Source organism: Prionailurus viverrinus, chromosome B4, assembly GCF_022837055.1.
Source record: "Prionailurus viverrinus isolate Anna chromosome B4, UM_Priviv_1.0, whole genome shotgun sequence".
Classification (NCBI taxonomy): Eukaryota; Metazoa; Chordata; class Mammalia; order Carnivora; family Felidae; genus Prionailurus; species Prionailurus viverrinus.
The window spans coordinates 118,369,768-118,393,997 of record NC_062567.1 but is presented as its reverse complement, the minus strand read 5'-3'; the positions used below and the strand labels follow the sequence as shown (position 1 = coordinate 118,393,997).

The 24,230-nt window shown below is 39.2% G+C and overlaps 1 protein-coding gene across 2 annotated transcripts in view; it reads right to left on the bottom strand.

Moving 5' to 3' along the window:
• Positions 1-22,597, bottom strand: part of NR1H4 (nuclear receptor subfamily 1 group H member 4) — a 77,965-nt gene extending 55,368 nt beyond the window's left edge. For both annotated transcript variants that reach the window (XM_047868635.1, XM_047868636.1), the window contains exons 1-2: positions 22,206-22,597; positions 4,389-4,520 (exon numbers count right to left, since the gene is read on the bottom strand). In XM_047868635.1, coding sequence (XP_047724591.1) covers positions 4,389-4,467 — 79 coding nt within the window. In that variant the 5' untranslated portion in view covers positions 4,468-4,520; positions 22,206-22,597. The remainder of the gene's footprint in view (positions 1-4,388; positions 4,521-22,205) is intronic.
• Between the last annotated feature and the right edge of the window lie 1,633 nt (positions 22,598-24,230).

Below are 24,230 nucleotides of genomic sequence, written 5' to 3'. Positions count from 1 at the left end.
TATCCTATTGTTACAATGCTTTTTTATTCATCTGAAATTTTGTGATTTTTTGAGTTCTTAAGGCACAGTTTGGTAAAAGAATACATAGGTTTTATTTAACATACCTATTCACCATGTCAAACTGTGGGAAGCTGTGGACTTTGTCATGATTACCTTTTATTGTGCACTAATTGCATAAAGATCCTGCCTTCTTCATTCATCAGAGAAGCCTTTCTCAACCCACTAAATTAATCTTTGACCAAGTTTCCTGGCTTGTAGGATGTCCCAAAGGAAAGGAGACTTATCTCTTTTGGGTCACCATGTCCTTCCATTCCGAGTCCTATATGTGGATTGAGTTACCAGTGAGCTAGATTCCCATCTGGATTTGTCAGGGATGTGTGGTAGCAGAATAAATTAAACGACCTCAGAAAGTGATTCCAGTCTCATCTCTACAATTCCATTCTGTCCCAGCTTCTTTCCTTCTTTTCTGCAAGAACCAGTTTAAGAAAACAGAATCTAGAGAGCAAATCTGCCCCATCCCCCCTCCAAATCTTAGCCTTCCTTTGAATATTTAAACTGATTTAGCGGAAAAATCACATTAATACTGTGTGGCAGACCCCTCTGGTGGCAGTGTCACATCCTGAAGCCCACCCCTCATTTCAGCTGTAGCCACAGCAAGTGATCACACATGAGCTCAGACTCACCTCATACTTAGTCTGTCATTTCAGGATCATGCTGCATATCTTTTTGCTTTCTGCTCAGAACTTCTCCAACACCATAGGAGGGAGACCACTTGGCCTGATTCCACTGGGTGTAATAAAGGCACAACCCACAAGTGCCAGGGAGTTCATGCCCCCAGGGGTGACCCTGTTAGTAACTGCCCCAGTCCCTGGTTCCTCAGAGGACAATCCTCTGTGCTACTCTCAGGGGAATCAAGATCCCCTTGTCCACAACAGGGACCCTCGTAACTCATCTCATGTTGGTTTTCCTCTGTCCCCGTTTCACGACTCCAGTCTTTGATTTCTACAACCCAGGATCACCACTCACATAAACTGCCTGTGTGCAAGTCCTTGCTTCAGGCTCCTCTCTTCAGGGTAACCTTTTATACATGAGGAGATGCGCTCCCGTCACCTTACCCAAAGCCTTCAGAGAGTAAGGGGTCCATAGCCATCTCTAGAAGAGGCTGAAAGTTCTCACTGCAGAAGTAATTAGTGTCACCAGTGCCCATTAGTGAGTACTTATCAGTATTTGCTATATAATCTTACCAGCACCTTCCCACTGTCTTAACATTGGGATTTCATTATGGCCTTTATAGTAACCTGCAGGGAGGAGGACCATGCCCAAGGCCACCTTAGAAGTCACGTCATGTGCCAGATAAGTACCACTGAGTCCAGGTCACCGCTTTCTAGCACAACTAGAGCAATTTGTGGATTCAGATGTTAAAACTAGACATTGCTTGGGGCGCCTGGGTGGCTCAGTCGGTTGAGCATCCGACTTCAGCTCAGGTCACGATCTCACGGTCCGTGAGTTCGAGCCCCACGTCGGGCTCTGGGCTGATGGCTCAGAGCCTGGAGCCTGCTTCCAATTCTGTGTCTCCTTCTCTCTCTGCCCCTCCCCCATTCATGCTCTGTCTCTCTCTGTCTCAAAAATAAATAAAAATGTTAAAAAAAATTTAAAAAAAAAACTAGACAGTGGTTCTAGAATTCTCCATCTAATCATCTCCTTTTACTCATGTTGGTTAATGGGGATGCAGGGTCCAAAACCAGTTGTCTAGACTCTTTCAATGACCCTAAATAAAAATGAAAAGACAAGGCCTTAAAGTCCATTGCAGACTTTGGGCTTTTGCATTTACTATTTCCTCTGCCTAAAATGTTCTCCTTGGCTTCTTGTCTTTCAGTCTCAGCTCAATTGTCAACTCCTCAGAGGCTTTCCTTGGCCACACCAGTTAGAGCAGTCCCATCCTTCCAGTTACTATATCACCCTGTTTTATTGTTTTCATAGCACTTACCACTACCTCATGTTATTTTGTTTATTTATTTATTTGCATGCTTATTGTGAGTCTACCCTCCACTAGGATCTTGCCTGTCTTTTTCCCTGCTTTATTCCAATGCCTGGTATATAGTTGGTACTCAATATTTAGGTGGAAGAAATGATAGCTATCCATATGCTATACAATTAGCCTCACTTTCCTTTGTTGTAACAACATGATAGTTGGTTTTCATTACACAGACCATTGGAAAAGAGTTTCACTCTCCAGCTAGTTGAGTCCATGGGTTAATACTTCCGAGTCTCTAGCATATCTCAAAATCCAGGAGTGGTGAGTTAGGCACTGTGGGTTACTCATCCATGGGCCATAGTCTTTTCCCTGGTGCTTTGAATCCTAAGCTCAGGATGGGAAGCCCAAAGAATCCATCAGGCTCATCAGGAGACAAAAGAAGATGGGAGGAGGAATAAGGAAATTAAAATGAAAGTCTCCATCCACCGCTTTGGTGTACCTTTAGCTCAGGTATGTTGTGTGGAGTGAGACTGAGCCCCCAGGAGGAAAGAGATGTGATAAAAATGCTTAGGGCTGGCTCTAGAACTTAATGGAGAAAAGGAAAGCATGTCCCAATGGCCACACTGGATATTAATTTACCAGGAGAGAAGACCAGATGAAGATTTGAGGAAACTGCTCCAGTCAGGAATAACAGCTGTGCTGGTGGCTCATGCGTCTTATACTATGTATTCTCAGAAATCTTAAATGACTGTGTTAGGAAACAAATTAAGAATGTGGTCTAGCAAAGGAGAGCTGGAGGAAAAGCAACACTGAAAGCATGAGTTACAGTGCTTTCTCAAGCAATCATTTCCAGATGCTATTAACGTGACAGCACCTTCACAAATTTTTCTCTATCTGCTCACATCTTATTCACCTCATGGTTGATGAGGTGAGCCTTCAATCTAATAATGTGCTCTCTCAGAGATCCTACCATGCAATCATAAAATTTCAGTGAAGTGAAAAAATAATCTTAAGTAGAATTTTCCTTAGTCTATGATATACATGTACAGTTTTAACTATCCTGTGAGTTCTGATTAGTAGGACAAAAATTATAAAGATGTCTATGCAGGCTGTTTTCAGGACTCATAAAAGGGTAGAACAGAAGTAAATGGTCATGTAAATGGACATGGAAGTAGGCACCGTTGTCTTTGAATGCATCCATAGGATGAAGAAACGCCAAATGGAAGAAATAAGATACAGCACTTATGTCCCAGAACTGGCATTTCATAAATAATTACTGCTGCTTTTGGTCTCTCTGAGAGTTACTGATAAATATCTCTTTTTCTCCCTAAACCTCTTTTCTCCTTCCCTTTTATTATTTATTAGTTGGTTCTTATTTATCAAGTGCATACTAGGATTAGTAAAATAGGGTCACTGCCCTTAACTGCTCTTATACTGTATGGTACAGGTAGATATGTAAACAGGTAATACAAATAATGACCTCTCCTTGGAAATGACCTGCTAAACCATTACACACTAAGATGCTAATGGCTACTGGGTAATAGCATAAGCTATTAATTAATATTGTTCAAGGTTGTCTGCAACCAAATAGGCAAGGATGTCATGCCTCCAAATATTGCATTTTGTGGAATTATAAATGTTTGCATTTTCACTATCAGAGTCCATGGTCCATACTTTAATGTAGAGTAAAAAACTGGTAGCATCCAAGCCTCCCAGAAGGGCTATTATACAGAAGGGAATTATTTTAAGAGTGGCAGAAAGCTTCCCTGCCCCATCTAAAATATTGCTGCTGTTGAGTCTTTGCTGATGTTCTCAACTGAAACTATAATGAGAAGTTTTTTCATAAATGCATAAAGTGAAGCAATATATCATTTTATGGTATCATCTAGTTACAGATCTACTGAAAACAACTTAGTACAGATTGTCCTCAATCCAATTTAAATGACTAATCATGACACTGTGCCATATATCCCCCAGCATGGGAAGAAGAGTAGAAAGGAAACTTATTACAGAACTATAACCTAAGCAACCCCAACCTTTTATAGGTATAATATTAAACCATAAGAGGCATGATTTCATACTCTAGTACGTGCTATAATAATATCAGAATTAGCCCGGAACAGGAATCTGTTTCTACTCCCAGCTCTGTTAATTATCTAGCCTCATGGCCTTGAACAAGTCACAAAGCTCTCTTGCCTTGCAGCCCTCGACTATAAAAAAGAAGACCATCAGGCTCAATAAATCCAAGGTGTGATCTGCCTCTAACCTGGCATGGTATCTAATGTTTATTGAGTACTTAGATGGAACAAAAACTTTTCTGGGTTCTGTTGGATTCATCATCTAGGCTTTTTTCTCATGTATTTCCAAGTTGCACTTTATTTTCACTTATATTCAAATGAACTTGACAACTTACCAAATAAATTTTCAGAAAGAGAAAATTCATCCGTGACAGGTAAGTGGGAGTGTTCGATGAGATTCATTTTTGATCCCATCCAAAGTTCTATTTAAAATATCCCTTTGTTACGGTAGTCTTCAAAAGAAAACTCTGAAAGACAAATAAGTAGTAGAGTTTGAGGAAGGGTGGGGGCATAGATATTTAGTTAAAAGAGAGAGGGAGAAAGGGAGCAAGCTTATACACAAAATAGCAAATGGATCTGTTTGTAGACATTTTGCCAGAGCCTTTCTGTACATATCTGTTCTCAGTATTTATCATTTTTACCCCTCATTTGAACTTACAAATGCCCAGGATATGTGCTTTCAAAAGAGACACTCTGTAATGGATCTGGGAAAACACCATATGTTTTCATTTAAATTTCAGCACTTGAGAAATTTGTACAAGATTTGATGACATTTTGGTTGTGTCTTTATTTCTTTTACAAGTAGAAAAAAACAGAAACAAATAGAAAGGCTTTGATTAAAAATGGGATAAATTAATGACTTAATCTCTTAAACCTTATTCCTAAGTTGAACAGGTATTTCCAGACACAAAAGTGATTTAAGACCATTTCCTTCTGGAATTTTCTTTAGTAGGCACTATAGCAGCAAATCAAAAATTCACAAAATGTTCTCACAGGATCTTAATTTTTGCTTTTTAGAGAAAATTTCAGGGGCTTTCATTTTCACTCTCAGGGTCTATCATGGTCTTATATTTACATGGGATAGAAAAAAAAGTTATGGTAAAAGGAAAAATAATGGTAAATCTCACCAAAGTGTCTGAAGTTTCATACTGAGTAATGTCCAGAATGAATCCAAGAACCCAAGGGAAGCAATGTCCACTTTTAGTTATATCCTTAGGCCTTCCTTCCTTCCTTCCTTCCTTCCACTATGTTTCCTACTTTCCTGAAGAGATAACTTGAAAGGTCAAGTAATGAAGTTATACAATCAGAATTTCTTTTCCAAGGCTGTTTTCTAAGGATGATTTTTTAGACCTTTTTATGATGTCTCTACTAAGAAATCATTTTGTTTACAAATAAATATTTACATTTGCTATTCAGGAAGAGCATATAGAGTTTCTGTTGGACAAATTTATTTCATTATAATGTCCCTACTATTTATGTCTCTATTTCTTTCTCTTTCACTCAGCAGAATGTTCCAGTTCAAGCAGAAGTGAGTTTCAGATACACTAGGCTTCTGTTAAGGTAGTCTACCAGACTATGCTGATGCATTCATTTATTTATTCCTGCTTGCAAAAAACATTTGTTGAGGATTTATTCTGCATTAAGCTCTGGGCTGGATCTTTGGCACTAAAATGGTAAAAGGAAAAAAAAGTATCCACGATCTATGACATCAAGCTTAATAAAGAGATTAAAAATAATCACACATCGGGGCACCTACGTGGCTCAGTTGGTTAGGTATCCAACTTTGGCTCAGGTCATGATCTTACAGTTACTGAGTTTGGGCCCTGCATCTGGCTCTGCACTGACAATGCAAAGCCTGCTTGGTATTTTCTGTCTCTCTCTGTCTGCCTCTCCTCCACTCTCTCATACACGCTTGCTCTCTCTCTCTCAAGATAAATAAATAAACTTAAAAAAATCACACATATACACAGACAATTACAGATTGTCATGAAAGATGGTGATAAAGCCTAAGATCAGTATGCTCTAATAGAGAGGTTGGAGCATGAAAAGGTGCCAAGATAGGGAAGTAGCTGATGAAGAAGTGGTTTCAAGGGCAATTTTTATAGAGGGGGTGGCTGTAGAGGCAAGAAAGAGAGAGAACCTCCTGCTACAGGATACAAAGCCCATTGTGGGAATGCAGACAAATCTGGGTCCATCTGGGACCCAGGCATTGGTTCCCTAGGAACCAATGGCATGGCCCTACCAGAATCTACTCTCCAGAAAACTAAGGGACCTGTTGGGGGAACAAAACCCATTCTAAAGTCAGAGGGAGCCACGAACCTTCATCCTAAAGCAAACCTTAATCATTTCAGAAATGTGTAATTCTCAATGTAGCACGGTTTGGCCAAACCATACTGGATTCAAAAGGCCTTCCTGCCACCCTAAGGTGAGAGGGAAGGCTATAAATAAAAATGAAATCTAGAAGCATTGACGTATAAAGTAGAGGTAGATCCTTCCAACAGAATGCAACAAGTAGGAGAGACTACTCACCCTCACGCAACTCTGGCACATATCACAGTGGAACTTTGACCCCAAGAGGACCAGGGCCTTTCTGGGGCAATTGTGAAATAGCAGCAGCACCCTAGGTATCACCATAACCCATGGAGAAGGAGAGGAACTGTGACTGCTGGTTGGGCACTACTCTTACTCATGGACACAAGAGGTAATGGAAGAGACAGCCAGAACAAACCTGATCATGAACAAACATGAGGAGACCCTAAGGCACTTCTGAAATACTTGGACTCTGATAGAAAGCTGAAGGTCCTGAGTAATAAACCAGTAAAAAATGAGTTGTCACTATTTATAAGACCTCATTCATACTAAGAAGCCAGTTGTGGACCAGGAAAATTCAACTTTTAATATGTGTGTATGAATTGTTTAGGTATATATTCACTGTGTATATATTAATATATAAATTAATTGTGTATGATCATTATGTATATGTGCCTGCATATTGTATAATAAATGGATTGAAAAGCCTCCCCAAAATTCAAGCAACTATTCTTCTAGATAGAGTTCCTCCTCTGGAATAGGAAATTCCACAGTTTCCTTCCCATAATAATAGTCTTCAGGAACCCACAATATAGAGTTAGGAATTTCTCCTAATTTCCAATCCAAATGTATACTCTGTAATAACATAAGACCCTTTTCCTCTGGTCTTTAAAAAAAGGGAGGGGAGATTTTAGTTCTTTGACTCTTCCCTTACATTTCCCTCTGTGCTATGTTTTTCTCATATTTGTCTTTTTTAGCCTTCAGTCATGTTCATCAAGCTCCCTCATACCACATGATAGCTCTGTAATATTTTCCAGGTATACTCATCTTTATTTTGGATTCCTGTATTTTCCTTCTTATATTTTACTCTGTATGTTCATATAAACTTGGTATCTTTAGTTCAAGTGCCTGGCACATAATAGGCCCTCAAGAAATGTTGGCTCAATTAAATGATCTGTATTAATTGCTTCTCCCGCTTCATTCCGCCAAATTCCCTGCCATTTGGCACGCTCTTCCTGGAGAAATGGTACAAGATAAGGAAGAGGTTCTCCTATTAGCACAAAGGACATAATTTGTCAATCTCTCACCCAAATGAAAGTCCAATTCCCCAAATTCTGTAGCACTTGAGTTATTACCCCTGGCTGGAGATCCACAATATGGGTGCCCCTGAGTAGCTAACAAGAGAGCCCTCTAGAATCTGGAAACAGTTGGCAGAGTCTGCTCAAACCAGATTTGTTGGGTTTATGATTCCTCAAGGGACTTAAGAAAAGGACACTCTTTAACTTTTGAAATGGTAATGCAAGCATGTGGTAAGCAATTCAAACAGTACACTGAAAAATTAGTCTTCCTTCTAGCTCTGTTACCCATTTCCATTACCAAAATTCAACTACAATGGCCAGTTTCTTGTGTATCTTTCCAATACTACACCCACTCTTAGCATAAAGGGCCCTTAAACAGTGCCTTAAATCAGGGTTTGGCAAACTATTGCTCACAGGCTAACACTGGTCTGCCATCTGTTTTTATACAGCCTGCAAGCTAACAATGGTACTATACTTTTGGATGGTTGAAAAAAATCAAAAGAAGGATATTTCATAAGACATAAAACTTAGGGGCGCCTGGGTGGCGCAGTCGGTTAAGCGTCCGACTTCAGCCAGGTCACCATCTCGCGGTCTGTGTGTTCGAGCCCCGCGTCGGGCTCTGGGCTGATGGCTCAGAGCCTGGAGCCTGTTTCCGATTCTGTGTCTCCCTCTCTCTCTGCCCCTCCCCCGTTCATGCTCTGTCTCTCTCTGTCCCAAAAATAAATAAATGTTGAAAAAAAAAATTTTTTTTTAAATTAAAAAAAAAACTTATATGAAACTCAAACATAACTATTCATAAATTGTAAGTGGCACATAGTCACATCCATTTGTTTATGGAATATCTATGGCTTCTTTCCCCCAGAAAAGAAGTTGGGTAGTTGCAACAGATACTGTATGGCCCACAAAGCTAAAAACATGTACTACCTAGCCCTGTGCAAAAGTTTGTTAATCCCTGCCTTAAATAACAAAAGAAGAAATCTTTTTAATTAAGTAAATATAGGCAAACTATGAATAAACATAATGATTGCCTTGGGGGTATAAACTCACTTATATACATCTCATAATAGTACGGTCTTCTTAGCAGCTCCTTACTGGGATTGGCGACTTTAGCCTTACCTGGTTTGTCAGGTAATGAGCATCTACCATGTCCCAAGCATTTGACAATTGTTTCCACATATATTATTTCTTTCATTAGGGTTACTTCTATGTCCTCCTTTCTGTAATATTTTCCACTCTCTTGTTAGGGGAAGAATTGCAATGGAAAGCCTAAGTCCCAGGAGACCCCACACCTTAGCTCTGCAGTCTTTTTTTCCCCTCAAATCCTCCCTTCCATATAAGGAGTCATATTTGTCGGTTGAGAATAAGCAATGAGTATTCTTTACACTAGTGGCCTCGGAATAGTTTTTGTTCATTTATCCCATATAAAATGGTTGAAAAACAATATACTCCATCAACATTTTTTGGTTTATATCCATAGTTTTTCACTTAAAAGTTGCAAAAAAGTTAACTTCTGACATATTATAAAAATTGACATTTTATGTGTTATTACATTATTCTCAACCTATTCAATGACTCTTAAATCTACTCTTAAATACCACAGCAACTTAATATCCTCCCTTATCCTTCAAAGAAACACTCCCTTATCCTAAAAAGTGTTAACATCTGGAAAAAAATTTTTTATCATTCCTGTTCCTCTCTGAGTTCACATTTCATTCCACTAGACTGCAGAATCTTACTCTAGTGTAGCACATTTTAATGACTGGATGTCTATAATTGATTATCATATCATACTTTTCTGTAACTAAAACATGCACATAAATATGAATTTAAAAAGTCTAGTGATCTTAAGATTTTTAATGTTTAAATAATAAATATTCTGGATTGAGTTTATTACTAATTATTATCAGTGTCCATTTCATCAAAACTATACCTTGCCCTTTAGGCTTTCTCTACAAATAGCATGGATCTTTCTCCTTGGAGCCAAAGAGCACAGGTAGAGAAAGTCTGTTGTGGATGAATGAGCATGCAGATGAGAAAAGAAGTCACCACTGTCAGGCACCAGCCACACAGCCAGCAATGACTAAGCACATGCATTAAAAGAACACCTGCTTAGAAATACAGTTAAAGGTTCTGTTTAAATACCGAACTTTAAGAAACTATAGACAGAGAACCTAAAAATTCTCTGGAGTTAGTAATAAAAATGCAGATCACAGAAAGCCATTATTTCTATTCAGATAAATTCATGTGTGTGTTAATACACAAAGGATTGAATTTAGAATCAGAGCAAAGAAAGAAAGATGTCTGAATTTGCACACAGGCTTCCCTTTCTGTTTTCCTGAAAAGTTAACATTTATTTTTAAATGAAAGTATTTTTAAAATAAAAGAGCCATTGCAGAAAATTCAGACAATACAAAAAAGCATTTGAAAATGCCAAATTGCATTCTATAATCTTTTTTTAATCTACACTCCCAGCAGCATTCAGTAAGAGTGCCTGCCTTTCTCAGCACACCTTCCTTCAACAATCTTCTCTAACCTGATAGGTGACAAATCCTATCTCACTGTATTAAATTGCATTTCTTTGATTATTAGTAAAGTTGAAAAAAAAACTTTACATCTTTTTTTTCTTTTTACTTCTTTGTTTTGAGAGAGAGAGAGAGAGAGAGAGAGACAGAGACAGAGACAGAGAAGGCATGTGCCCATGAGCTTGGGAGAGGCAGAGAGAGAGGGAGACAGAATCCCAAGGAGTCTCCATGCTTTCAGTACAGAACCCAACACAGGACTTGATCCCACAAACTGTGAGATCATGACATGAGATGAAATCAAGAGTTGGATGCTTAACAGACTGAGCCACCCAGGCGCCCTTTTACATCTTTATTGTCTATATGTGATAGTTTCTTTCCATTTTCTGTTTATGTTCTTTGTCATTTTTCTATGGAAGTGTTCCTCTTTTTTGTTGACTTATAAGAGTTCTTTGCATATTGAATGTATTCCTATTCTGGAATATCTGGAATATTTACTACAAACATTTTTATTTGCTTTTAATTATCTTCACCTGAAAAGTTTTTCCATTGTATGTGGTTAAATATATCAGATTTTTTAAGCTTATTTTTATTGCTTTTTATTTTGAAGTTTATGGTACAAGGTGAGTTTTCTCAGAATTGTTTCTTAAATACTTTTTCCCACTGATCTATGCTCCTTTTATTGACTCTAAATTTAGTTTCCCATTGATCTCACAGTTCTATCTTGTACCAATATCATCCTTCCCTATTAAGGTTCATTCTTTTTCAGTATTTCCTAAGATACTCTCATCTTTTTATTCTCTGTAGTAAATTATCATATGTTGTGTCACATTCTTTTTCTTAAAAGTTTCTTTAGGAGTTTGAGATGGTACCAAACCAATATATTTAGGTAGGAGGATTTACCTCTTTATAATATGCAATTTGCTTTTCATGGGCAAGCATGTCTCTATTTACTCAAATGTGCTCTTATAGCTCTCAGTTTTGTAGATTTTTTTCCATGTATGCCCCAATTTCTCCATGGACACTCCTCTGTCATTTATCTTTCTCCTCCTCATGTGGTAATTAATGAGTTAGCTACATCTGTCATCTTCCCCTTTGTAGCACAGGATTGTAAATTCGAAGAAGGCTGGAGTCACAACTTATATTTCTTTTGTGTCCTCCTATCACACCTGGTAGTGCTACACATACACAGAAGCAACAGCTGTGGTCTAACAGAGAATAGAGATGAGACGTGAGATTAGGATGGAGAACTATGCTGACCTTCCCTAGCTTCATGTATGACCTGGGACTATCCACTTAACACTCCCCTCCCCATACTACACTCTGAGCTTCAGGTGAATGAAAACTTAAAAGTCTAAATTATAGGGCTGCTGTAGAGATTAAAAGGTAACCCTTCATAAGTGTTTACATATATGTATAGGTGACATGTACACAAATGTTCACTGCATTGTTTCCAATAGTAAAAAACTGGAAACAGCATATATGTCCATCAACAAGACAATGGACAATAAATAGTACATGTATAATGCAGTAAGTATATTCCTAAATGCTATACAACACTTAAAGCAAATGAACTAGGACTATCCATATATATTCATATGGATCAAACTTAAAACATCTTGAGCAAAAGAATCAGGTTACAGAAAAATACAGTTTGATGAATGCATGTAAGTTTAAAGATACGCAAACAATGCTCTATATTACCATTGATACTCTAATGCAGGGGTCAGTAAACTAGGATTCATGAGCCAAATGCAGCCTGCCAAAGATCAAATTTGCCCTTTTGTTTACATATGTCTGTGGCTGTCTTCATGCAACAATAGCAGAGTTAAGTAGTTTTGACACAGTCCATATGGTCTGCAAAGCCTAAAATATTCACTATCTGGCCTTTATAGAAAACACTTGTGATCCCTGCTGTAACCTCTAGAGACACGTGTGGAAGTATTGAATCCACATTCAGAACAGTGGCACAGAAAGACTGGGTGGGTACATAAGGGAATTTCCACAGCATCTATAATACTCTCCTTAAGCTGGAGGGTAAATACAAGGAGGCTGGTGATATTACTCAATTTTTTGCATATGGGAAATATTTCATAATGAAAAAAGACTGAATGAAACTATGTATGTGAAAAGCTTCCTCATCTATGAAGTTACACAAGTTCATACAGGATTCTATCATTCTTAAGGCTCTGAGGAGAAAGTATTCCTTTCTGTAAAATGTTTGGGGACTCTGTGTCAGTGTGGAGCTAGTGGAAATGCTGAGCAACACAATGAGATCTATGTTCAAGAGTACTCTAATGAGAAGGTGGCATGGGCAGGGTAAGCAGTAAAAGGAGGAAATTTTGCTGCTGAAGTGAGATGACTTTATGCTTAGCACAGTGGTGTCTGGATGGATGGAAAGAAAGAGACTTGAATAGAGCAGATATAAAGGAGGGGCGAGGACAGAATGAAGCCTAATGATTCAAAGTTTAAGCCTTGAGTATTTGTGGGAGCAGGGATAAAATGTTTATTTTACTTTATGTTTATTTGTATGGTGCTGCAACCTAAGTCTCAACTTAAGGACCCAGGAATAGTTTCAGAAATGGTATGCACTGTTTGTTTTTAATGTGATAAGACACATAGTGACTGGTAACTTGGACTCCCACTTTCTAGTTATCAATTTTTACTTGTTTAGATACTGCGTGTGACAGGAAGTTCATGGTATGTAGAGCTTTTCTGATGCAGCATAAACCATGTGCAAATAGAGATCTTGGAAAGACCCTGTTCCAATTAAATAGCTTTGACTGTGATTTAGAAGAATCTCAGTTTTCAGAAGATGAAGATAAAAACCATTTATATATGTTGGTTCCCTATGAATTCTACACACCCAAGGACACAGTCCTTGGTGACATTTTTCTCAGATGAACCCAGTTGTTGATGACAAAGTATACCTTTTGTTAAAAATGTAAATCATTCTTAAATAGCAGGGAAAAAGTAAACTTTTTCTAGCTATCATTATTTCATGCCCAGGGGAAGCCCTGGATTTAGCCCAAAGTCTGGAAGAATGTTCTTAAGAGAAAGGAGCTCTAACGGGGCTCCTTAAAAAAAAAGAGAGAGATGTATCTTTCCAGGAACTTAGTTTTCCCAGAAGCATTCAAACTTAAGTCATTCTTTTCAGGGCAAAAAATACAAATTTAATTTAAGGTAAATAGATCTTTCTCAAAGTCCACAGAGATTTATAGGACAATCTGTGGCCAGTACCAACCACAGGTCAGGCAGGATGACTGCAAGTCAGTACAGCCATTGTGACTACATTATTCTGAGAATGATGCCCTATAGGAACCAGACCATATTTATTACTATCAGAGTAACTAGTACATATTTGGGGAGATATAGATTAAAATAATATCTACCATACTATGAGTACTTAGTATGTGGTAGCATCATCCATGCTATGTTATCTCATTTAATCTATAATGAGCCAAACAAATATTGACATACACATTTTATAGATGAGAAAACTGAGGTTCAAAGAGATTAAGCAAACTTTTCAAGCTCACACTGCTAGTAAAAAGCAGAATGGGGGGGCGCCTGGGTGGCGCAGTCGGTTAAGCATCCGACTTCAGCCAGGTCACGATCTCGCGGTCGGTGAGTTCGAGCCCCGCGTCGGGCTCTGGGCTGATGGCTCAGAGCCTGGAGCCTGTTTCCGATTCTGTGTCTCCCTCTCTCTCTGCCCCTCCCCCGTTCATGCTCTGTCTCTCTCTGTCCCAAAAATAAAAATAAACGTTGAAAAAAAAAATTAAAAAAAAAAAAGCAGAATGGGGACATAAACCCACATCTAACTCTAAATTCATGCTCTCTCGTGTACTCTCCCACCAAGACTGTCACTAACCACTTACCAGCCCCTAGTAAGGGTGAATTGGCAGTTCTGCAAGGTCACTTCTGCCTAAGGCAGTCAATGTGTTCATATGCACATATTAATGAAGTAAGCCAATACATGGCTTGCCCATTATATCATTTCTTCTTTTGTATTTCTAAAGTACCCACTTAAAGGTATATTTCCTTGAGGCATTGTGAACCAAAAGTACTTAAGCCAACCAGACCTCGACAGCCCTTTGAGTTTCTGTGCTCTGGAGGTTACACAATGGTGCCTATAGAGTGGCTGAGTTTGGGGCGCTCCTGGGTGGCTCAGTGGTTTAAGGGTCTGACTTCAGATCAGGTCATGATCTCATGGTATGTGGGTTCGATCCCCACTTTGGGTTCTGTGCTGAGAGCTCAGAGTCTGGAGCCTGCTTAGGAATCTGTCTCCCTCTCTCTCTTTGCCCCTCCCCCACTAGCGCTCTGTCTTTCAAAAAATGAAAAAAATGTTTAAAGAAATAAAAAAAGTGGCTGAGCTTTATTTTCAGCTGACTATAAAAGTTGAGGCCCTGAGACCCAGGAACTTGACAGTGAGTACTCCTTCCGTTCTGTACCTGCTCCCTGCTGGTCTTGCTCAAGCTCCAGCCTGGCTTCAACTACCTTCGCTAGCACTAACCTTCAGGAGTCTTTGATACCACTCAGTACCTCTTCTTGTCACAGTTGTAACCCTGTCTTTGTGTTTGTGGTGAGTAGTTGTCTATCTCCCCCACTGGACCATCAGCTCCAGGAGAACTCACATTGGATCTCCAGTGCCTAGCAGACTGCCAGGTATGTATTAGATACAAAATAAATACTTACTGATTGAATGAATTAGAGGGTGGACAAATTAACTGCACACACATGTGAAAAAATGAATAATATACCTTAGTAAATAACCACCTTTAGAGTCCATCTTGTTTGGGCCACAGGACCATTAGTGAATAGAAATGTACAACAGCAACACACATAGAAACTTAAGAAGGATTTTTTTTTTAATCACATACAAAACCTGACAACTAAGGCTGCTTTCTCCCAGTAAAGCCCTCATTAGTGAACTGTATCCATTCTTGTTGGAAATCTCTTAACTATTTTAAATGCGAATTGACCATCCCATAAAATAGTTTTAATAATCCTCCCAAATCTCCTTTTGTTAATTTCTCTTCCCTCAGAATTATCAGAAATAGTTTTGTGTCTTCTTAATGTTTACTCTTCATAGTCAAGAAAGCTGTCTCTTTTCCTCCATAATCTTCTATAGTCAGAATGGTCAAGAAATTATTTATGCTTTCTCTATTACTGACCTATCATCTTTTTTCCCAAATAGTTCATTAGATCTCCTAAAATCTTATGATTATTACTTATGTAAATTATTTGTTATTTGTGAAAGTAGACACTATACATTCTTCCATTCTACACTCCATTTTGCAATGTTTGTTTGCCACTACCCCTCAACAGATGAAGTCTATTCTCCAGCCCTCGAACATGAGCTGATCTGGTACCTTTCTTGACAAGTAGAATGGTGAACACAATGCTATGAGACATCTGAGTGAGACCTTAAGAGAACTTTGAGCTTCTTTTCCTCATCTAGGAATGTTGCCCTGAGAGTGGCACACTATGTATAGATGCCCTCAGATACAAAACCTTTAGGACAGAGAAGTCCAGATATCCTAATTGTCCCAGCTGACAGCCACATCAAAACTATAGGCATATTTACAAGGCCGTCTTGGACCTTCCCTTCCAGTTGATCTTGTATCTGAATAAGCCACATGAGTAAGTCCCTGCAAAAATGGCAGAGAACCTACTCAGCTGACTCATAGAAATATGAGAATTAATGAATCATTATTCTTTTAAGTCAGTATGCTTTTGGGTAGCTGTTAACAAAGAAAAAAATAACAGATATAGAAGCAGTACCTGTAAGAGGGAGGATGTAAAAACAACAACACAAAAAGGGCTAAAACGTGTGGCCTTGGCTTTGGGATTAAGGGTTGGGCAGAGCCTAGAAGGGCAGTAAGGAGACTGCTTTGGAAATTGGAAGAACAGTGAGAAAATTACTATAAGAAACTGCAAAGGGGATGGATCACTTTTTATAGTCATGAAAAAATTGGCAACACTGTCACCTGTGGTAACTTGGGAGATGGAGAGTTTTCTAATAAACTTGTGGACCTGATTGAGGAGATTTCTAAGGAGTATAATGAATGTGTCAGTTGGTGTTTTTAGCTATGCATGATAAGGTCCATAAAGAAAGAGATGAATTAATGAAGGCACTGTTCATTTTCAAGTAGAATTTAAAGTAAAATGATGCATTCAAGATATGCTAAGTTGAAAAGTAAGACCGTTTTGCATTTTTGGTCTCTCCATATGGTAGAAGATTCTCAAGTAATAAATAGACAGGGTAAATATCAAATCATGGGTGTGGCTGTAAGATCCTTGCTAAAAGTTCAAAAAATTTAAGGAGGTGCCTAATAGATATTCACATCTAGGTAAAAAGGCATTCTAGGTAAACGGGCATAATCCCGTTATCTCATAGCATTGTTCCACAATCACTTGACATGTCCAAAGTAGAAAGAAGTCTGTCTCAAAAAATTATGGATGTAGGTTTTCAGGCACAGAGTGAGTCCTAAAAAGTCTCATAATAAATCCATAAAGTGTTATGCAAATTGCTCTAGTGAGACCAATGCTATCTTGAACCAAAAGCTGATTTTGCATTTTTTCCCATTATTGAATGAAGTCTATTCCATCAAGTCTATTTCATCACCCCTTTAATGAGCTGTTATTATTACAAATTTCTTTGACCAATAGAATTGTTTGACTTCTGAGGCTAAGCCTCAAGAGACCTGTGACTTCTGTTTTCACCCTCTTGGAATGATGGGCTGAGGCCACCCTGCCATAAAGAGGCCAGGAATAAAATACTCCAGGAGAAAGTGACTTGGTCATTCTAAGCATCCCAATCAACAGCCAATATCAGAGACTTCAGTCATGGGAGTAAGACCTAGTTTATCTTCCAGTTGAAATCAGTTGCATGATTGAGCCCAGGAAAAACCAGCAGAAGAATCACCTATCCAACCCATAGAATTACAATAAATAATAAATCATTATCTTTTTCAGCCATTAAGTTTTGGGGCAGCTTGTTACACAGTATTAGATAACTGATTATAATCCCCCAAATGAACAATATGGCATGCTGGCTTTTGTCTCACTGGTATCTAAAGAAAATGAGTATTTCCTTTAAAGTAATATATTTACTCTTGGGGCACCTGGGTGGCTCAGTCGGCTGAGTGTCCAATTTTGGCTCAGGTCATGATCTCACAGCTCGTGGGTTTGAGCCCCACATCAGACTCAGTGCTGACAGCTCAGAGTCTGGAGCCTGTTTCGGATTCTGTGTCTTCCTCTCTCTCTGCCCCTCCCCTGCTTGTGCTCTGTCTCTTTCTGTCTCTCAAAACTAAATGTTAAAAAAAATTTTTTAAATAAATAAAGTAATATATTTACTCTTTAAAAATGGTATCTCAATGTCAAGTTCCAATGTCAATGCCAAGTGAATTCATTTACTCACTTATTTATTCAGCCAATATACATTTATCAACCCTGTGTCAAGCATCAGATATAAAGACAAAAAAAAAAAAAGAAAGAAAGAAAGAAAAGTCATGATCCTTCAGGAAGCTTAGTATAAACATCAGTCAAGGAAACCCAATTAAAATAGTGTGGGGGCTGCTATGACAGAGGTAAGCATAAGTCCCTTCAGGAACATAAACAAGGACATTCATTTATTCAACATTCATTAATTCTCCACTATGTATCAGACTTTGATTTAGATCTTGGAACTAGAGTGAAAGATGAGAAAGAAAAAAAAAATCAGTACATTCTAGTGCAAGAGATGGATAGTTTGAAAATAAACAAAAAGTGAGATTTCTACTAATGATAATAAGAAAATAAAGGGGACAAGTGATAGCACGATGCCATCGGACCCTGTTTTGGACAGTGGGAACCAGGAAGAGCTCTCTGAAGAGTGGAAATTTAAGCTGAGAAGTGGAGGATAAGCAGCAAAGCTCCAAGGCAGAGTGGTCAGCAAGTTCTGAGAGCCAGGCTCAGGATACTGGAGGACAGCAAAAGCCCAATGAAATGAGTGAGCAAAGGGAGAGAACAGGAGGTGAGGTCTGAGAGAAGACAGCTTTCATACGGCCTTGTTGACTGTGGTGAACAGTTTGGATTCATTCTAAATGGGAATCACTGGTGGGTGTGAAGCATGTGACTAGGAAATATTTCTGAGGGTGGAGGGCTGCCTCTTGAATTTAATCCTGAGTGGGCACTAGACTAGGAAGAAGGCATGCGGTGGGGATGGCTATAGGAAGGGAAATAGCACACTGTGTGCAGCATTGCAACAATGCTAGTGGACTCAGCTGGCATCAGTGGGGGAAGAATGACCTACCTCTTCAAGACATAGTGTCCAGAAAATTGACAATTCCTTTGAGGGAAAAAAAATTAAAGCTTTGTACTTTGTATCATGCTTACAAATAAGTCTCGGGTGGATTAAAAACTTTAAAATTATAAAATTATTGAGAGAAAATATAGGAAAACACATTCATGAGCTTTATGAATGTAGGGATTAAGGAGAATCTATTAAATAATAAATAAATAGCAAAAGAATAAATTTGACTATTTTAAAAGAAAAAAGAAAGAAATCAAGACACCATAAACAGAGTTAAATTTAGGAAACAAACTGGGAGAAAATGTTTACAGCATAAATAGCAGCCAAAAATTAGTCCAAACCATACATAAATAACTCTTATAAATAAAAACAGAAAGGATAAACAATCCAAGAAAGAAATTGGCAAAGGATATAAAGAGGAAAATTCACCAACAGGAAAACAAAAATCCATAAACATATAAAACATCTGAAATTAATTAGAAAAATGCAAATTAATGTAACTAGACAGTGTTTCCACCTATCAGATTATCAAAATATTTTGATAATATGTATTTTCACAGACTGCTAGTGAAGGCATAGGTTTTAGTCTTTTTGGAGGGCCCTTGAGCACTGCATATTAAAATAAAATACAATTCTAATACTTTTTTTTTTTTCCAACGTTTTTATTTATTTTTGGGACAGAGAGAGACAGAGCATGAACGGGGGAGGGGCAGAGAGAGAGGGAGACACAGAATCGGAAACAGGCTCCAGGCTCCGAGCCATCAGCCCAGAGCCTGACGCGGGGCTCGAACTCACGGACCGCGAGATCGTGACCTGGCTGAAGTCGGACGCTTAACCGACTGCGCCACCCAGGCGCCCCTTCTTTTTTTTTATTTTTTTTTATTTTTTTTTTTTCCAACGTTTTTATTTATTTTTGGGACAGAGAGAGACAGAGCATGAACGGGGGAGGGGCAGAGAGAGAGGGAGACACAGAATCGGAAACAGGCTCCAGGCTCTAAAATACAATTCTAATACTTAAATATGGCTCCTGGATAAACCTTTGCACACGTGCACAAGGATGTTCATTGCAACATTGATTCTGTTTAGAGTGGGAAGTAAAATCTCAAAGTTTATTAGAATTTTATCTTGAAAAATAAAAATTAATCAAAATCTATATTGCATTCACACATATTAATTTTTAGTCACCAGAACTCTGTTGTAATACTTGGACCTAACAAAGAAAAAATATGTTACTCTTTCTATGCATTATTTCACTTTGCAATCAAGTTGCATTATATTATTAGCACTGTATTGACACAAATTTACAAAAAGAGAGAGGATAAGAATAGAAGACACTCCTTTATTACAAAAATTGGAAAGGGGCAAAGTGAGGGAGAAACTAACTGCCTGTGGAGGGCACAGGGATTAGAGAATGATAGCGTAGGGAGAGAGAAGACAAAGATGGGTTGGTATTTTTATGTAGAGACAACGTTTGCCTTCCCATGCAACTAGGTAACTAAAAACACTCGTATAGTATGTGGCCACATCTCCACTGGCAGGAAATAACACCACAATAGGAAATAACTGGGAAAAAGAAAATTGGTCCTATTTCTTTTGGCCCCTTCATAATCTATGTTGCTAGGATGTAAGAGGAAAATGAGACTATTAGTGAAATGAAGGGAAAACTCTTCCTATCAAGAAAAGAACACATGCCTTCATGTTTTCCTTTATTCATTCGCCTGAGGACAATGTGAGCCTTTTAAAATCTATCACATGGTGATGTGTATTCTCCAGGCTTTCATAACCTGCAGACTCTATGAACCAGTAGCAGTGCTGAGCTCCTCTTGGACATCCCTAATCACAGCACCATGGTGGGTTCACGGAGTCTTTAATTAAGATACTCTTAACTGAAATCTCCAACCAGCATTCCCAGACTGACCTCTGGGTTAAAGCAAATAGTGCTGAAACTTTCCACTTCCCCTACTCATGGTGTAGTCACTAGAAAACACCCTACGAGGCTTTGGGAATCTCCACAATTGTGCTATGGCTAACGCATCACCTCTGTCAGCTGAATTGCTTTCAAGCAGATCCTCCTCCTCTCCCATAATTCCAGATTTCAAGTTTTCCCAGCCTCCAACAATGTCAGGGTGGCAAGGAAAGGACTTTGGAGTCAGAAAGACTCCATGTTCAGGACCTGCTACTTCCTAACCATGTCATCGTGGGTAAGTTATTTGTCTTCTTTCATGAGGCACCTGGCTAGTTTCAGTTGGTAGAAACGTGATTCTTGAACTCAAGGTTGTGAGTTCTAGCCCCACACTGGGGGTAGAGTTTACTTTAAAAAAATGAGTTGTCCTCTTTGAGCCTCTGTTTGCTCATCTGAAAAATGAATATAAGACAAAATTCAAGTAGGCTTATTGTGAGATGGGAACAGGCAGTTTTAGTAAAGCCTGTGACCTGTTAGTAGACGCTCAAAGCCAGTTCCATTACAAACTCATGAACACACACACACGTTTCTTTTCCTTTCCTTACAAAGTACTCAGGGCCTCACAACTATAGGGTGTTCCATTACAATCTGACCAGATTTGGGAGGTGTAGAGGTGTGGGAAGACCAGATTACATTACTTCACCTCTCCAACTATGGTGAGAGGGCAGAGGAGCCTAGAGAAAAACACTGCTGCAAATAGTGAGGAAGGGTCTCAGGACAAGAGTGTGTTGTCCCTGGCTGGTACTTATCAGCTACCTTCAAGTTGCATCAGCCACATTGCAACATTCTCAGCAAAACAGAAAAGTCCACGGTGCAAATGGCATAGGTCCATAATTTGGAGTGGGGCAAGGGGAGCAGTGACTCAAAGATGAAAGTGTCTACCATTTCATAAAATCACAGTGATAGTTCCCTCAACATCTTTCTCTACTTCTCTTGTTAATACTGCCGAAGTCCTTCTAAGGCAGTGCCAGTGACACATCAAATTTCTTTAAAACTCAGGTGAGTTTCCCAGAGAAAGAATCCAAAGTGAGTCATGTGTATCCCCTCCCCCCTTCTAAATAAAAACTCAGTTAAAAGAAATGATCCAGGCTCACCTTTCAGTTGCTTAATTCACTGTGGCAGTAAGCAGACAAGGAGATGCCTTGTCTGTAGATTCAAACCTTGGACACTTTTAATATCGAAGTTCTTCCTAACATTTTCCATCTTTTTTTAGTATTTCCATCTGATATTAGTATGATAAATGGAAAGCAGGTTTACAACCGAAATCAAAAGAGAAAGCTTTTAAACCTACTCTTCTCCTAGGAAAAACTTTTATTTTAATTAAGAATGGCTTAAATATTGTCCTGTCCCTAGGTCCCAAGTCATTTGATATTAGCAATATTCCCAGACTCACAGCAAGATCTGATAAATCACCAAAATAGAGCATAATATACAGGTCAAATTGTCTATGGAATCAAAACAGAAAACATTTCTGAAATTCACGGTCTCTGGTGATTCTCCTGGGTGACCACGATGTTTAAAAGATATCCCTAAATAATTTGTCAATAAGGTAAGCAACTGTTAGACCCAATAACTCCTGCTGCTTTTTGTTTGTTTTTAGTTTCTGTTTCTCTCCCTTCTTGTTTTCAGGATTTTACATCAAACTCTACTAACTTAGAATTCGTTCATCGACCACACTTCTTAACGTTAAAGAAAAATTTTAAATGATAACTTCCCCTCTGTTGCCTTGAGATAGACACCCCCTCCCAGAGGAATTAGGTACTCACTTGGATTGTCTCAGGTCAGAGATGAACTTTCAAGGCCCTGGGAGGATTCTGAGTCCAGTCTTCCTCCAAATCGCAGCAATTCTGCTACAAATGTTCAGAACCTGGGTTTGCATTGGGGTGAGTCCAGGAGACAGTGGGGTGAGGAGGAGGAGGAAGAGGGGAGAGTTCTAGCAAAAGCTGTAGATGATCACAGGCGGCCTTCCGGCTCAGCAGCAACATCTCTTCCTTGGCTCTGTGCCTCATGAACACAGATTAGTCATTAACAATCCTTTCCCTGATAAATGATATAAACATAGAAAGGAACCTTGGGAGAGCCTCGAGATTCCCAGGACAAACTCCCAGAGCCCCAGAGTAGGGAATGGGACCCAGTCAAGGAGCCCTGAAACTTGCCTTTTAAAACATTTCTCCTCAGACTGCCTGCAGGATTCTGAGAACCCAGGTTTCTGCACCAAGGTCTTAAACTGGAACTGTCCTCTCCCCTCCCCCCATCCCCAATTTCTTTTAATAGCTCCACCACCTCGCAGGGACTGAAGTTAGCAACTGAGCCTTCTTGACCCTTCCCTCTCCAGGGCCTCCTATATCAAGTAATAACAGATTCATGTGGATTCTATCTTTGGAATGTCTCTTATTTCCAGCCTCTGCTAATTTGGGCCTACCACAGTCTCCTTCTTGAAGAATGGCACTGGCCTCATATCTCTTTTCCTCTTTTCTTTCTCTGCTTTCCAAGTTGCATAGGGGCGTAAAGCGTGGGCTCTGGTCAGATGCCTACTTGTTTGTCACAGCCCTCAGCAAGACACATAGCCTCTCTGAGTGTTAGCTTCCTCATCTGGAAGATGGAAATGGAGTATCTCATGAGCTGTGGTGAGAATTACTTGCATAGTTAAAAATGTGTAAAATGTTTGAAAAAAAGTGCCAGCAGGTGCACAATAAATTTTAGCCATTATTATTTCTTTGCTTTATCAATTGAACTAATATTGATTGGTTGTCTGCATACCCTGTACCCAGGAAGCACCCTGCTAGATGCTCTTCTAATCAAAAACCCCCAATGGGTTTCCATTGACTACAGAATAATTTTAAAATGCTATGGTTTGACATTTAGAACCCCTTCCACCTTCTGACAATCTAGCCCTAATCTATCTTTCTAGCATTTTCTCACATCCTGTCTCTCCATAGACCTTAACTTCTTGCCTACATATGCCAAGCTCTCAGACCTCCATGCCTTTGCACAAGTTCTTCCTTTTGCTTAAATCACCTTCCTTTCATATCTTCATGTCTGCCAGGCCCACCATAATTGCTGTGTTCTCCCTGAAGACAACCCCATTCTTCATCTGTCTCTATGCTGCCCACCAAACCCTCCTCACCCTTTATTTGTAGTTCCCTCAATGTCCCTTAATTCTTCCAACCTTGTCTATTAATGTTACCTACTTATCTCTTTTACAAGAACAAAATTTCTGAAGGACAAGGACGGTAGCCAACTTGTGTTTGTATCCATCTCTGGTCTTAGCATAGTATCTCTCATGGAAAAACGGTTGCATAACTATTTGTTAGCTAAATCAATGAGTGAGCTGAGAAAAGAACAATTTTCCAAAGTAGCATACCTGTACACACACATGGGTGTGTGTGTGTGTGTGTGTGTGTGTGTGTGTGCAAGCACCAGTGTTCCCGGTAAAGTTAGTGAAAGGTCTACATTAAAATCTGTTAGGAATGGTAGATTTTACTCCTCTTGTTAAATAAATAGCATGTGTTGGTCCTACAGGTTCACATTCCTTATGCCTGTGGACTCCCTATATACTGAACCATGCCCCCAGACACACCCTTCATCACAAGGAAGAAGAGAAACTTAGCCCTATAAATTACCCCCTCCCATTTGGAGAGTCTGTGGTGACACTCACCCTGCTCTGCAGCTCTGGCACCCCGAAGGACTCCTGCATGACTCCCAGACCAGTTCTTCGTGGATGGCAAGAGCCTATGCTATGATTTCATTCTCCCCAGTAGCAGTGGAAGGTGATGGTGGAGGACACACAC